We start from the raw sequence: 15,937 nt of genomic DNA, 5'->3' as shown, positions 1-15,937 counted from the left end.
GATGACAGAACCTGATGTGGCATGTTAGGTCAAGCTGAACTTTTTGACGTGCGGTTATCTTATCGGCGTATCGATAAGACCAGCTGGATCCACTCAATACTACATTGGCATTTACATGTGAAGACGACGAATAAGAAAAAAAAGCGATCAACATAATACGAGGTGGAAAGAGAGAGATGAAACCATTGAGTCAATTAAAAAAGACAGGCAACCAATAGGTCTGTTTTCGGTTTTATTTTCCTCCGTGTCTTTGTTCTAATGATACACAAAAACACTGTTATACACAAGACACAACAAGTCCACATGCTATGAAAGTAGAACAAGGACAAAAACAAAGACAAAACCAACAAGAGCGACGACAACAAGGAGTATAGAAGCTCTGAGAAATCACTGAAAAGCGACAAGGGACTAGGCGGGACAATAGTAGAGAAGAAAGAAATTTATCGTGTTTATAGAGAATGAGCCAGAGTAGGAAGGAAAGAAAGAAAGAAACAAAAGGACCTTATTCCATAGACACCAATGTTATGCCGATTTTGAGAAGGGCAGGAATGAGAACAAAGAAGCAACCATGGCTACAATAGGGAAGCCAAAAATGCAGAAAGGCAGTTGTCATGAAGGAAGAAGGTGAGAAGGGAAAAGAAGAGCGGGAAAAAAAAAGGCGCGAAATCAAGTCTTGAGCAGTCGCATAATAAATAAAAAACAAAGGGGGGAGAAGGAAAACAGAACAGAAAGACTATAGAACAGGTCTAGATTTTTAGCAGGCAAGACAGAACGGGCGATGGGAAAGCAAGAGAAAAGAAAAGGTCCTGAATCAGGGCTCCAAGAGAACGAAAAAAAAAAAAAAAACGAGAGCTCCAATGCCGACAGCCCATTCCCTCAAGCATGACATCCCCACTAGGGCTGCGACGGAGGATAGCGGGAGATATTAAGGGTATTCATCTGCTCTTGTTGCTGCGACGGATGGGGCTGCTGATGCGACTGTGGGCCCATGGGAGGCGGAGGGAGATTAACATGCTGTTTCTGCTGGCCTTGCTGCGGGTAGCCTGGCTGTGGCGGCTGGGTAATGAATATGCCGTGGGGGTGCTGGCCACGCTGCTGAGGAGGAGGGGGAGGAATCTGCGAATGGGAGTGCATGTGTGGCGGCTGGGAGTGGTGGGGATACAATGGCATGGGAGCCACTGAGTTTGGGTTGGCGTAGGCGATAGGGCGTGCAGACTGGGTAGGCGAGCCATTGTCGGTAGGATGCGCGGCGGGAGTGCCGTTGACAGCTCTGCTGCTGTTGCTGCTGTTCCCGGGCGCCGGATCTCGATCTTGCTTCTTGCGCGCAAGAGTTGCTTTACGCTTGTCGACAGCGCCCTGCATAGAGCCAGACTTCCATCGGTCTGATGTGAGCAACAGTTAGTAAGGGGTTTTTAGTTTTCTAATGCTTTGGAATAGGGGTCTTTCTTACTCTTCATTGAGTGCGACATTTTTTCGGACTTGGTCATCTGCGCGTACTCTTTGCTACCCATAACCACATTGTCCAGATTGATAGGCTTTTGGTTTGGTTTGACCATCTTGATGCGCACACGGTTATCACCATCGGGGCCAGCATTGCCATTGTTCTGCGAGGCAGAAGTTGGGATTCCAGAAGAAGCAGCTACAGGAGGAGGTGGCAGCATTCCATGGCTATTATTATGACCATGGCCGTGGCTATGGCCAAGGGGGTGTGGATGGCCATGCATCGGGACATGGGAATTCTGCGGCGGCATTGTGTGGGGATGCTGGATGAACTGGGTCTTCGGCGCATATGGAATGTGCGAGCCGCCATAAGGAGGAGTCTGGCTGTGGCTGTGATGATGAGGGGCAGGATGCGACGAGCTTCCCCCGTTTCCAGATTGCGGAGCCATGCTGTGTGGTGGAAGTTGATGCTGATGCTGGTGCTGGTGTTGATGCTGCAATGGGGGGTAGTGTGCAATGATGGTGGGCATGTGGCTAAGCGGGGGCTGCTTGTTGTCATACATGGGCTGATTCTGCATATGCATAAGATGAGGCGGAGGGACCTGGCTCTGGGAATGGGGCGGTAGCTGCTGCATATGAGAAGAATCAATAGGCGACTGTGTCGGCTGCGGTGCTTGACTTTGTGCCAAAGGAGAGTTTTGTGAAGCGTGCGAGGCTCCTCCGGTGCTTCGACGACCTCCCCGACCACGCCCTCGTCCAGAGCCACCCTCAGGCTTGTTATGCTTATTGGGGTTAGAGTTCCACATGATCTGGCCATTGTGGTTGGGGGGAGGCTGTGCTCCAGGGAAAACAACAGGTCCAGACGGCGGGCCAGCAATGTTATCGTTGGGAGTAAACGTGGGCGGCGACGGCTGTATAGTGCTCGATGCTTTTCTACGGCCTGAACCATTGACAGGGGGTGTGGGTGCGTCTTTGCCGCTGCCCTTTCCCTTGCGTCCTCTCTTGCCCGTTGATGCGGGAGTGGTTGTCTTGGAGGAGGTGGTACTAGAGCCGCGAACCACATGCAAATTAGGTACCAATAGACTAACAATGCACTTCTTGGTAGGCCCATCGTCAGCCTCGAAGTCAGAAGTGGCTGCACTAGGCGGCACTGTTGAAGAAGCGGCTTCAACAGCTGTAGTCTCAGACTCAGCCTCGGCCTCGGCCTGGGCTTGGGCCTGGGCTTGGGCCTGGGCCTGGGCAGCCTCGGCGGCCTTGTCGGCAGCGATCTGGGCCTTGGTTCTGCGGACACGACGCTTTCTAGGGGGTTCCTCTTCTTCAACAGGCTCAGGGGCTGGCTCGGGCTCAGGCACCTTTTCTTCCTCTCTTTCTGGCTCCTCGTATTCAGAAGCAGGCTCTTCAACTGCTGGAGCCGGCTCTTCGTTCTTGATGCGGCGACGCTTCCGCGGATTAGGGCCAGAGTCCGGTTTGCCTTTCTTGGTGGGAGTGGAAAGGCTGGGAGCAGAGGCAGGAGCAGGAGCAGGTGTTGAAGGCGTAGAAGATTGTTGGTGGGCTTCAGATAGGCCCGAAGCAGCAGCAGTAGCACCAGGGCCTGAGAAGGAGGCATTACTGTTGAAAGAGCCTGACACCGAGTTTGCTCCAGTGTTGGAGTCTGGAGGCTCATCCTCGCCTCGCCTAGAACGAGTAAACCGCTTGGAACCCGTCTGGAGGGCAGGCGTAGCGCTTCGAGAGTTGGGCTGGCCGTCAAAAATCTCACGTGGTTTCCGCATGCGTTTACCAGTGATGATGTTAGGATCAGCGTGGTCAGTACCCTTGGCAGTCTTGTTTGGGTCGTTGCGGAGTGAGCGGCGCACATCGCCATGGTTGGGCGCAGCCTCATGTGGCTGGTCCAGGGGGTCTTGACGGCCAACTTTGCTGATGTGGGGGTCGTGGCGGAAGAAGTAAACATCAGCCATAAGACGGTCCATCATGCGGACGGCGTGAATTTCGCTTTCCTTGGCGGTCATAGGCTTGGTGGAGTAGCCCTTGAGCAGGAACTCCTTGGGCACGAGCAGCTTCTCGGCATTGATATCATCCGTAGCGCGACGCTGCGCGTTTTCCCAGTCGTCGACAACAGCAGTGGTAGCAACAAACTCGTTCTGATACTGATAGAGGATCTTGTTGACGGCGTCGATAGAGTGCACCAACTGGTCGTAGTCCATTTCATCATGGTTCTGCAAGGTGTTGACAATGTCGGTGATATCGGGCAGCTTACGGAAGAGGAAGAGCCGGTTATCACTGGCCTCATCTGCTTCGTCAGAGCTGGCAACACGGCTAGTAGCAGGAGCGCTTGTGAGTTGCTGGCTGCCGGGCATGGGCTCTACGGCGCCATCTTCATCCTCTACAAGGCCTTCATCGTCGCCGCCATCAGCATCGTTCTCTGCATCTTCATCCTCTTCCTTTTCCTCGACCTCGGGGATCCGGCTTTCTGGCTGGAGGGTCCAGTCATCAACATAGGCCTCCCACGTAGTGTATGGGGCAGCAAGGGGGTTGGATGAGGACGACATAGAAGAGATAGGAGAGTCTGAAGACGAGAAGGTCCCAGCTCGTTTTTCAGGTGCTGGGGCTGAAGCTGGAGCTGGAGCTGACGATGAGGTTGGGGCCGAAGCCAAAGCCTCACGGTGGCACTGGTTAGCGTCACGTTGGGACAGCCTGTGAGCCTTCCAGAAGCCGTCAACAACACCAAGAGGCTGGGGAGAGTCTTCAGCAGCAGGAGGCAGCGACGACAGAGCCGACGAGTAATGCGGGCCAATGGCCGAAGGCGATGCGGCGCTAACACAAGCTGAGAGCTTAGCAGCGTCAGTAGTGGGAGCCGTATCAGCAGCAGCAGGAGCGCCAGTCGCGCCAGTAGCAGCAGCTCGACCCTTGGCTTTCCTTGATGGCCTGCTAGATTTGCGGGTCTCCTTCTTCTCTCCCGTGGTCTCCTGTGGCTGAGACAGGGGCTGAGGCTGGGATAAAGATTCACGCTGACGTAGTGAAGATGGAAAGGAGGATGAAGATGAAGAAGATGACTGCAGCAACGTCTTAGAATACTTGCTCTTAATCGAGCCGTTGATGTTGCGCAGAGGATCTGTTATGTATAAGCGGGTCGGTTAGTCAGCTGGCGATTTTTTCTCCGTTTTTAGGGAGGTGGTTTTATGGAAAAGAAATGTGGGCTTTTAGTGGGTCTGGCAGGGGCAGACAACACCAAAGAGGGAAAGAGATGGGTAAATGTGTGAGATTTTGAGGTTTTGGGTTTTAGTGGGTCGGGGTGAGAAGGGAGGGGGCAAGGACGAACAAAGCTGGGGGGGGGGGGGGTTTCAGTAGATAAGGTGCTGGCCTTTCAGTTGATGGGGCCCTGAATTTCAGTGGATGACCAGGGTTTCTAGGGCAGCTTCTTCCCTGTTGTTTTTATGCCAGCGGGCCAGCCAACCACGGAGACAACATTGAAGATAAAAGGCGACGAGAGACCCTGTAAGTTACAGGGGGGTCCGTCCACAAGGCAATAATAACAACAACACGCATAGAGCGAGCAAAAAGGCAACGCAGCGTGTAATGGACGGGGAGGCAAAGGGAATGGCAAAGGAAAGAGGGCAAACGGGCAACACGCAACATGCAAACGAGCGCGCAATGTAACAGAGACAGGATGTAGCTGTAGATGTGGATGTGTGTGGATATAGGAGACGGGACACAGCATATAGAAACGAAACATAGACACGGAATAAGCACGATCAAGGAGAGCAAGGGCATGGAGGTGTGTGGGATGTAATAGAGCAGAGGGAGATTTTAAAAGCAGAGACTCGTTGCTACTTACCACTAACGGCTTGGTATACGCGCTCGCCCTGTTTCAGGCGGTAATTTCTAGTCCGGTAGACCTCCTGCTGTCCATCTGGCAGGGCCCGCACCACGTCCAGCTCCGGCACCCGCTGGTGGTACTCTGAGGCATCGCGGTACATCTTCGCCTGTTCCTTAGGCGAGCCAAGCAGAGAGCCAGTGCTGAGATTCAACGGCAGGATGCTGGGGAATCGGCGTTCATTGGACGGTAGCTTGGGTCCGGCAGTAGGCCGGCGGTGCGGCATGATGGATTCTGAAAGATCTGTGTCAGAGTCCTGGTCGTCTAGCCCGCCGTCTTGGCACTCATCGTCAGAAGGGGCGGAGCTTTCGTCGTGCGACTGCTCGACATCTGACGGGTGGGAGCGGGCGGTAGAAGAAGAGGAGGAGCGGGCCATTGTTTTCTTGGTGCCCTTGCCGTTGGCCGCTGCACGCAGGCGAGAAGGCCTCGACGAAGGCGGGGTGTCCTGCTGGGCCTGGTTGTCTTCGCTATCGCTGTCAACAAAGCGGGAAGACTTGGGGGCCCGCCGCGACGCCCTGGTCGGATTCTTGCGCGGCGTCAGCGACGGGGGGGCAGCGGATGGCGTAGGGGCGATGGCAGCGGTAGAAGAAGAGGAAGACGTGCCGTTGCGACGCTTTGCTGCGGGGACGTCGTCTTCTCCGCTGTCATCGTCGACGATGCGCTTGCGAGTCTTGGCCACAGCACCAGTCTGGGTTCGGGTGCGGTAGCCGATATCTCGATCAGTGCCATCAAGATGGCCTAACGATGAGGAAGAGGCAGCGCCGTGGGGGGCAGCAGAAGCGGCATTCTCGCCATAGTCCACCGTCTTACGACGCCGGAGCGAGTGGCCGCCTTTAATGGCCGAGGACATTTCTTGTTCGGGCTCATGGCTGTGGTGGGACGGGAGGGAAGAGGAGGGGGCACTGGGGGGGGCATTGGCAGCGGCAGCGGCAGCGGCAGCGGCAGCAGGAGATGTGGTGGCTACGGCTGAGGCTGTGGCTACTGAGGTAGAAGTGGATGTGGACGTGGCGATGGTGCTTCTCCTGGTGAGAGGCTGGGGGTTAGAAGGGGATGTGTGGAGAGAGGAGGCGGCGGCGGCAGCAGCAGCAGCTTGAGAGCGACGACGAGATGACCGTGGGGCTGTCATGGTAGCGTGTTTGGGCAGATGTGTTATGAGTGTGGAGTGCGGTGTGCGGTGTGCGGTGTGCAGTGCAGCGCAGTGCAGTGCAGCGCAGTGTGATGTGAGGTGTAGTGAGGTGTAGTGAGGTGAGGTGAGGTGAGGTGTAGTGAGGTGAGGTGTAGTGAGGTGAGGTGTAGTGAGGTGAGGTGTAGTGAGGTGAGGTGAGGTGAGGTGAGGTGTATGTGTGTTTGTGTCTATATATGGGGAGACGACAGCAACAGGAGCAAGAAGAGTGTCTTGTGCAGCGGCGTGTATGATTTGGCCGTGACTGGATGTGCGGGTGTGGGTATAGGCGTGGGTGTGGATGTGGGTGTGGGTGTGGGCGTGGGCGTGGGTGTGGGTGTGGGTGTGTGAATGTGTGAATGTGTGAATGTGTGAATGTGCGTAGACGCCGCGGCCGCACGAACACAATATGCGTTTAGTGCGTGGTAGGGAGGAGGAGAGGGTAAGAGAGGGTAAGAAATGACGGTTAAGAGTGAGAAAAATAGAGACAGGCGGGCGAGCGAGCGAGACGAGGACGTGCGTATGCGTATCTGTCTCTATCCGCCTGTCTGGCTGTTCTGCGATTGCACTCTGCTGGCTGGCTGTGCCCGATATATCACGACATCAACAGGGCGAGCAGCTGTTGCGTGCAGTAGAGCGACGAGCAGGAGAGAAAATTGGACGAACAAAGAAGGCAAAAGCAAGAACTACAGCAAGGCGGGCAGCGGAAGAAAAACAAGCCTTGGAAGCGCGAGAAGAGCGCAAGGAAAAATTGAAGGAAAAAAAGAAGGCGTAGAAAAGAAGAAGACAGACCAGCCAGACACAGGGCGGTCGAGGAGGGCGAAGAACGAGGAAGGGGAAAAAGACGTCGACGACCAGAAAAGCAGACCTGAAGTGTTTTTCTTTGGCTTCTTCTATCAAAAAAGCAGGTCGCAGGTAAGAGAGCAAAAGCAAAGCGTATCGACGCAGACGGACAAACAATCAAAGCCAGCCAGGCCTAGTTTGGCGTTGCAGGTTACAAGCGCAGTGAGCGACGCAGTAGTGCCAAATGCTGTTCAGTGCAAGTCGGATTTGAATTGAGACGAGTTCAAATTGCCACTGACCGGCTAGCCAGGCTTTAGACATTAGGCCAAGGCTCGAACGTCACGACTAAGTCAAGGCTGTGATGCAAGAGATGAAAAGGAAAACAGAAAAGCGTGGCACAATAACACACGAGGCTGCAGCTATTTTGGCGATGAGGTGCTGTAATTCCAGGGGCAAAGGTCCCTGTAGCGTAGCGACAGGCTGTGGGTGGGTGCTTGGGGCGCAGGGAAGCCAATATCAGATAGAATCAGAATCAGAATCAGAATCAGAATCAGAGCCAGCGCTGGTGTCGGAGCGACGGCAGCTATATCGGCGACGAGGGGAGGGGAGGGGAGGAGAGACGGGGGGGTGATGGCGATGGGAAGAAGGAAAGAAGGAGAGAGAAAAAAAAAAAAGAAAAAAAAAAAAAAAAAAAAAGAAGAGAGGAGGAGAGGAAAAAGGGCTGGAAAAAGAAGCACCAGGAAACAAAAAAAGCACAAAGAAACAGTGCCCACTTCCAGCTCTGCATTGTTGCCCTGTCCTGTCTGCTTTGGTCTTATTGTTCTCTAAGCTGGTCCTGTTCGCCGTCTCGTCTCGTCTTGTCTCGTCCCGTCCTGTCTCCTCGCCTGCCTGCTGCTTGCCCCTCTGTCTCTCTGCCCCTCCGGCCGAGCCTGGCCTGGCCCATCTCCCGCCATCCCCGGCGCTCTGCTCTGTCTCTGCGCTCGCTCGCCTGCCCTCTCTCCCCCGTAATTCGCTTTCCCTTTGTCTCCCTAGCGCTAGCCTGGCGCTGGCCCTGCTCGTGTCAGGCCTCGCTCGCTCTCTGGGCCAGGTATCGGATTTTCGTCTGTGTGTCAACCAAAGCAAAGATATCAATTTCAGAAACAAAAAAGCCTGGCCTGCCTCCTGTGTGGCTTCCTCTGCTCCGCTCTGCCCTTGGGCGTATGTCTACAGCTTGTGGCTGGCGTAAAACCAAGCCGCCCGTCCCCTCCCCGCGATGCCCACATCCGCACAGCACCATCTCGCATGCCCCCCAGCTAGACCCGTCAAGTCCAGCATCGCCAGTCCGCCAGTCTCAGGGGGCTGGCCCTCCATCGCGGACAGAAAATTACTGCCCGCAGTCAATCAGCAGACCCAGCATGGCGCCCCTACTTGGTTGCTCCAAACAGGCCCCGTTGCTTGCTGCGCCTGAAGCTGCACCTAAAGGAGCTGTTGAAGCCCAAACACGCAATTTAGCCAGTACACATGCACTTGCACATGCCCAGGTTTCTCGCACGTCTGCTCACGAAAATGAGAGAACAGAGGCGGGGAGGGGGGGCTCTTCTCTTTGCTAGCAACAGAGGCGGGGGAGGCTCTTCTCTTCGCTGGAAACAAAGCCGGAGCTTGGTGCTAGAGAACCAGGACTCGCGCACATCGTGCGTGCCTAGACACAGCATGTACACCATATACCCCATATACGCCATACGCACCACATACACAGCACATGTTATATACACTTCACACACCACACACATCGCATGTACCACATATATGCCATATACACCTTATACACCACGTCCGTCCTGTTCCATCACCCCCTTCCTTGTCAGCGAAGCTGTCCTCTCTCCCCTTCTCCTTCGTAGGCCAATCCCGATCGCTCGCCGCATGTCTCCCTTTTATTTTCCTATCCTAGGCGACTAGTGGCATCCCCCAGGTTAGCCGCAGCGGGCGGTGAGCTGAATTGGCTCTGGCTCTGGCTCGCACTCGCCCTGAGTCCTTTGACAACCAGAAACTGGCCTGCCCACTCCACGGACTGGCCTGCCCACTCCACGGCCATCCCAACTTACAATGCTTGCGGGCCAAAGTTGTGCATCGCGCTTCTGGCCACAGTAGACATTAGGGTTACTAGAGTGTATGCTCACCTCAGAGGTGTGGCGTTAATTCCACTGGGGCTGCTGGCAAAAAGTCGCTGGAACAATACCACTGCGTAGTAATTGCCGTTTACGACTGCTGGCCTGCCATTCGTCAGGTCACCTTGACCTGTTTTTTTGCCCCATGTATAACTTACACCATAAAAACTTTCGTCTCTCGCACAAACGCCGAAGCTAGCATTGTCTTCTAGCCATCGCTAATATTTATCGCCGCCACACCCCGCCGCTCCTACTATCGCCGTAATTGCAGCCAGCTATCTAAGCACCCTGCCACTGTCTTTCTACTTGGACCGTTGTGTGAGAGTCTCGAGACTTGCGTGACCTTGCTAGCTGAAAAGGCCCAATGTCTGGTCTCCTCATTCGATTGGTGAAGATCTTCCGCAAGCCCCTTCTCAGAACTACACGGAGGTAGCTGCATTTAACTTTCCTCCTAACCCCAAAGGCGGACTCGACAACTCAAAGGGTGGCTAAGAAGGGAGCCGAACTTAGAGTCAGCTAGCTGTATATTTCAACCTGTTCAACCAGCGATGGATCCTGCCACACGACTAGCATCTGGGCCAGGCACACAGCAACATGACATGACACACACGGCGCTGAGCTTCAAAATTCTCTTGAAAATTCAGAATGCACGCAACCCGATATAAGGGATAATTCCCTCTAAGCATGCATTACCGCCTAGAGAAGCATCGCCAGAACCCAGACAAGCTCTTAGCGCCACATGCTTCAGCTACTGCCCCATTGAACTGGCAAGTCCTCTACTGCATGCCTGCTTGCTGTATAACAATGCCTATGCGGCATATATTGCCTCTGCCACAGGCTCTCCCTAGTACGGCCTTTCGTAAGAAGCTACTTGTCGTCGCTAATTCTATATCCCGCGATTTCCAACAAGAGCACAACTGGCTGACGAATAGATATTGTCTATTCGACCGTGCTAATAACATCCAGTCGGTCTGTCTTAAGAAGATGGCATCTCTCCTCATCCCTTTCTACCCATCGTCAATCGCAACCCAAAGCCGCAGGCCAGATAGAAGATGCGCAGGGGCCAAGGGACAATGGATGGGAGCCTTTCGAGCCTCATTGTCACGGCATTCTTAGGCAAGATGCGAATTGGAAATTAATGAGGCACGTGCTCGAGCAGGCATAACTCGTCTGATAATGAGGTCCCGTCGCCATTCCAATCCTTCTGCTCAGCTTTATGAGAAGGCTTTTTCCTTTTTCTTTCTCCCCAATTCTTTGTCTTGTTAATTGACACTGCACCTTAGGTATCCAACTCGCCGCCATCATTCAAGCACGATGCGAGCCAGCAGCCAGCGCATACTGGTAGCTGAAAATACACTTCTCGACCCCTTTTGCCACCACTTTGCTCAGGCTATCAATTTAGCAAGTCTTAGTATGGGCTGACCTTAATTGGCTCCATGCGGACGACCTCTTTGTTATTCCCTTCCTAAAAGTGGGTGCTCTATGGCTCGGGTCTATGCGCTTGCACAGCAGCAGATACGCCTATATGGAGTTCGCTGTGTCTCTTCTCTCGTCCACGACATTCATTCTCTGCAAAATCAGTTCCTAGATGGCTACACCAGGTTCTTGCTGTTAGTCGATGCGACTATTACAACCTACAGAGCTAGCTCTACTTAGTGCGGTAAAAGAAATTTCGACACACACACACACACGACAAGGGGTTTATTTATGCACTGTAAAGATCCTGTTGGGATACGTGAGCGCGAGTGATAAGAGAGAATCCTCTGCTGCAATGATCCTCATTGTCGCAGTGAATGTTGTAAGGCAGCGAAATGGCGGCATTTACGCCAACTGCGACTTCCCCCTCCCCCAATGCTTTTCTAGGCTCCTGCTTGTGCCCCATTCATATCATAAGCTAAGGATATTCCTCCTGTCAAAACTATGGCCAGGTATTCTTCACCAAAATCACTAGGCCTGAATCCACCCCTACAACCGAAATTCTTCTTTGCCTTTACAGCACCCGTTCTGCCGCATCCCAAGCGGGAGGTATCCCAGGAAGCGATATACTTGCTTATTCCTGATGGGTGTCCAAGGATCTCCTTATAGAAGATTCCAAACGCTCTGAATCCTACGGCAAGGGCCATACACACATGAGACATACCGGTTCAAGTCAAGAACAGGCTTGCAGACCAGCCTGTGGCGGGCTTTTTTCAGTGAAGCAAGAGGGCTAATTAATGGTCCAGCCAGTATAGATAGGCACATGGCTTTTAGAGACTATACGGTGACAGGCATAGAACCACCCACATGAATACGTAGTAAAAGAAGCAACGAAAAAGTCCAAAGGACAGGGGATAGAAAAAGCACAAGCACTAAAAGACCGTATTTTACAGAGCCTTGACGTAGCGGAAGCGCCTATCCTTGTTTGAGCACTAATTTTAATACCGTGACACCCGGCCCTCTTGTAGCCTTAGCCTTACCGTCAAAATATAGGCTTTCTACAGAGCAGCATAGAAGCCCGCCATCTATTAGTGGTGCTCCAGAGCGTGCTCCCAGAGACCTAGAGCATACCTACTAGCCTTAATGCTCCCATGTTCCTGTGCTTTCAACCTAGACGAATTCAGTGGAAACTAAACTAAAGACTGTGTCTAAGAAAAATGCAGAAAAGCCAAGAAGCTCAGTCATGATAAACTGCGACTCTATGTACAGAAGGCTTAGGAAGAACTGCTAGAAAAGCGTGTCTTTGGGTTAGTTAAAAATATGCCAAAGAAATACACGGGTGTGATACAGGCTGTTAACCATCCAATGCCTATTAGTCAAGATATTCGGAAGGTTGAATATGCTGTGTAGCTGGATGCCCAAGGATCGTATATGGGACCCAAGATGTGGCGCTACTGCATTAGGGTTAGTAAGAAGTTGCTGAATCGAGCAAAACCAACCACACAGGCAACTAACTATACACTGATATAGCCCGGGTCCAAAAGAACCTTCCAGCTCCAACTACGCAAAATGACGTCGCCGTCAAATCTCATGATATCTGCATGGCGTTGACACTGCTCCTTCCCGATATTTTCCTTTCTCTCTCCGCTTTGGCTCGCCGCCTTCGCCCTACTTTAGCTACATACGTATTTCTGTCGTCTGATTGCTTCCTCGCCGCCTCTTTTCCTGCCTGCCGTCTGTCGTCTTCGCTGTAGCCGTACTACAGTACTGTTCTTCTTTTCTGGGCTGGGCTGGCGGGCTCAAGTCTAGCGCCAAACCCTTTGACAACCCTTTCGCCGTGTACCCATGTTCCCAGCGCCTCTGGGCTCTAGCTTATAAGCTCTCGGCATGTGTCCTCATTGGCTGGCCGTGTTTCAGCGCCACAGCACACGTCTCTTTCATCCCTCACACGAAACGCTTCTTCCTTGTAAGCATTTCTCCCCTATGTACTCTGCTTCTCTCTGCTGGTATCCCGACTGTGGCGCTCGACAAAGCCACGCAACAGCCAGTGTGCTATGTGCCCAAAAAGGGAAAAAACTTGGCCCTGTTTAGCTTTAGCTTTAGCTTTAGCCTTTTTGCCCTAGCTCACTTGCTTGCCGACTAGCAGGCGATTTAAACATTCACTCACTTACTGAACCCCAAAAACAGAGGTCATCAAGAGGGGGAAAAACTCGCCCATGTTGCTTGTGTGCTGCGCTGTATGCTCTGTTGCTGCCCCTTACGCAACCCGTGAATGCGTTACCTGAACACTCTGGTAACAAACCAAGCAATAACATAACCTCTATTTTTCGCTTGCGCCCCATCCACCGATATCTAATCTAAAACCCGCCACATCTTATCGCTCAAACAAGGCTCCGTCCTCTTATTTCCTTCACCGGTTTGGCTCTAGCTTCTCTTGCTGCTTCTCTATTTACGACAAGCTCTCCTCACTGGCCCCACCTTGAACGCCCCCTCTCCTCTTGCTCACAACGACATCATCTCTCTACGCTTTATTTTTTCTTCGCTGTCTGTCTAGCTCGCCGCCATCATGGCCTCAAAGAGATCCTCTAAAGCCCCCGCGGCTGATAATCTCGATGACCTATTCGAAGGCATTGACGACAAGCCTGCCGCTACCAAAAAGCCACTCAAGTCCAAGCCTGTTTCCGCTGCTTCCAAGGCTCTTAAGGACCAGGATATTCTTGCCGACCTCGAAAGCCAGCTTTCCGACAAGCCCGTACCGTCCCGCCCCCACACTCCGCGCCTTAAAGACGGCCCTTCGTCTAAGCCGCTTGTTCGCCGCACCACTGCCGGCACGCCTCCGCCCGCTGGCGATGCACGCAAAAGTACCGAGTCGTATCGCCCCTCTACTGTAGCTAGTTCAGCCGCCAGCCCAGTCCTACGAGCCTCCGACCCCGAGCGTGATGCACCCCCCGCCCAGCAGCCGAGCTCGAGTGGAGGCGGTGGTTGGTGGGGCCTAGTTGCCGCTGCCAGTGCAACAGCTACGGCCGCTATCAAGCAGGCCGAGCAAGCTGTCAAGGAGATCCAGCAGAACGACGAAGCCAAAAAATGGGCCGACCAAGTCCGTGGAAACGTCGGTGCCCTAAAGGGCTTTGGTATGTATGCTAGCACACTCGCACACATCTGCAAACACCTATACTCGCATACACATGCACACACCCACACACGTTGCCACTGTTCATTGCTACCCGCACCCGTCTACCATCCACCTCCTCTGCTCTACTCTACTCGTGCAAATCCCGTTTTCTAGGCCCACGCTAACTTTGGCTTTTCCCCTCCTAGGTGACGAACTTCGCCACCGTGCCATGCCAACCTTCACCAACATTATTCACACCCTCGCCCCTCCAATCTCGTCACACGAACGCCTTGTTATTCACATTACCCACGACTTTATGGGCTATCCGTCCATTGACCCTATGGTTCACGAAGTCTTTTCCCGCGTCATGTCGCAGGTTGAAGGTGGTGACCTTATGGTTGTGCAGCGGGGCGCCGAGTCCCGCAGCCGTACCTCCACTCACGGTTGGCGCGATGGCCCGTGGTGGCGCGTTGTTGACTCCGACCGTGACATGGGCGTTATTCGGGGTCTGGTTGAGGGCACCAAGCTATGCCGGGCCAATGCCGAGGCTTTTTCGTCCGAATTCTTCACTACCCATGGCGGCATTGAAAAAGCCAAGCTCGACGCTACAGAAGACCTTTCCGAGAGTAATCCAGTGCGCACATCCAACATTTTCCTCAGCGTACAAGCCGTATGCATTGAGGCCGGAGAAGAGCTTTTTGGTGCCAGCGCCTCCCAAGACAAAGACAAGGGAAAGGCTGCTGCCGAATCGACGAAGCCCAAGTCCCCTGAAGAGCTTATCCAGTTTGCTGTCTTCATCATGGACCCCATCCATGAGATTGAGTTTAGTACTCTTTCCCAAACCGTTCCTGCACAATGGATCACGTGGCTTGAAGCTCAAGCTACGCCGCCCAAGCCCGACGCCGGCGAAGATAGCGAAGATAGCGAAGACGACGAAAACGACGACGACGACGACGACGACCAACGGTCCGATGTGCCAGCCGAAATCTCGTCGGCGCCGGAAGAAATCCGCGCCATTCTGGAGACAGGCGGTGTTGATCCGCGCGAGTGGGTCAGCGAGTGGGTTGAAGAAGCACTGGCCCTGGCTCTCGGAACTGTGGCGCAGAGATATGTGGCGCAGCGCATGGGCGTCGGGGAGCAGGACTCGAATGCGATCAAGGGGAAGCGACGCATGTCAGAGGTTATGCAGGACGGCGCTGGAGAGGTTGCGCGTGCAAACTTGATCTAGAGTTGGTAGTTTAGGCTGTGGCAGTGGTGCTTTTTGCCCTGGTTTCTCTTCGTAGTGCAGTGTTTGGCGACTAGTGTATAGTGTATAGTGTGATAGCCGCTCACAATGATTCAATGTATGACCTTGCTAGCTACTACTCTTCAGGAGCCCCGTGCCAGTCCGAAGCTGCAGATAATTTCCAGCATGCGTACTACATGTACTGTACAGTACCATATGCAGTGCCATGTATTACTCAAGCATATCATCGCCGTATTTCTCTCTTTAATTTCTTTTTCTAGCGGCGGCGCACGCTTTTGTTGCACATCTTCGCAGTTCTTGTCAAAATGGATGGCATTATGGAGCGGTCTACTAACAAACTCCTATTTGATTTAAGATTTGATTAATGGTAATTGGAATGGCCTGGCTTACAACACCTGATATTGCAGCGATAAACCGACATTGCATGTCGACGTGGACCAGACAGCTCACCGCCAAGTGCAGTCGTCTGCTGTAGGGTGGTGCTCGACTGCACAACTCTGGATATTTCTGGTGTTGCTGTTCCCAAAACCTGTCCCTATGTGAATCCATGTCTCAGTTTTGGCATTTGTTCCTGATGACGTATAACCCTATTATCGTCGTTCAACACCACTAGGGTTGACCTTTTTTTTTACTCGAGAATCTGCTAGGCCTAATTAGGCTTAAAGTTTTCCTGCCCCTCGTTGTGCGATAAGCCGATAAGAAACTTTTTCGCTTTCGCCCTTGCCGACTTATGATTCGTGCAGCCACTGAAGACGTCCGATGA

The 15,937-nt window shown here is 53.2% G+C and overlaps 2 protein-coding genes across 2 annotated transcripts; one reads left to right on the top strand and one right to left on the bottom strand.

The window, feature by feature from the left end:
* Positions 1-894: 894 nt before the first annotated feature.
* Positions 895-6,437, bottom strand: HOO65_020038 (uncharacterized protein; the record flags this gene model as incomplete). Its single annotated transcript, XM_071006255.1, has 3 exons — positions 895-1,382; positions 1,451-4,549; positions 5,273-6,437. 3 exons carry the CDS (start codon positions 6,435-6,437, stop codon positions 895-897), a joined length of 4,752 nt encoding a protein of 1,583 aa, XP_070860676.1.
* A 6,945-nt stretch (positions 6,438-13,382) lies between these two features.
* On the top strand, positions 13,383-15,156 carry HOO65_020037 (Maintenance of telomere capping protein 1; the record flags this gene model as incomplete). Its single annotated transcript, XM_071006645.1, has 2 exons — positions 13,383-13,947; positions 14,135-15,156. 2 exons carry the CDS (start codon positions 13,383-13,385, stop codon positions 15,154-15,156), a joined length of 1,587 nt encoding a protein of 528 aa, XP_070860675.1.
* Positions 15,157-15,937: the final 781 nt, after the last annotated feature.

Source organism: Ceratocystis lukuohia (genome assembly GCF_044167205.1).
Source record: "Ceratocystis lukuohia strain C4212 chromosome Unknown Supercontig2_pilon, whole genome shotgun sequence".
In the NCBI taxonomy this organism is placed as follows: domain Eukaryota; kingdom Fungi; phylum Ascomycota; class Sordariomycetes; order Microascales; family Ceratocystidaceae; genus Ceratocystis; species Ceratocystis lukuohia.
This window is presented reverse-complemented; position numbering and strand designations above follow the sequence as displayed.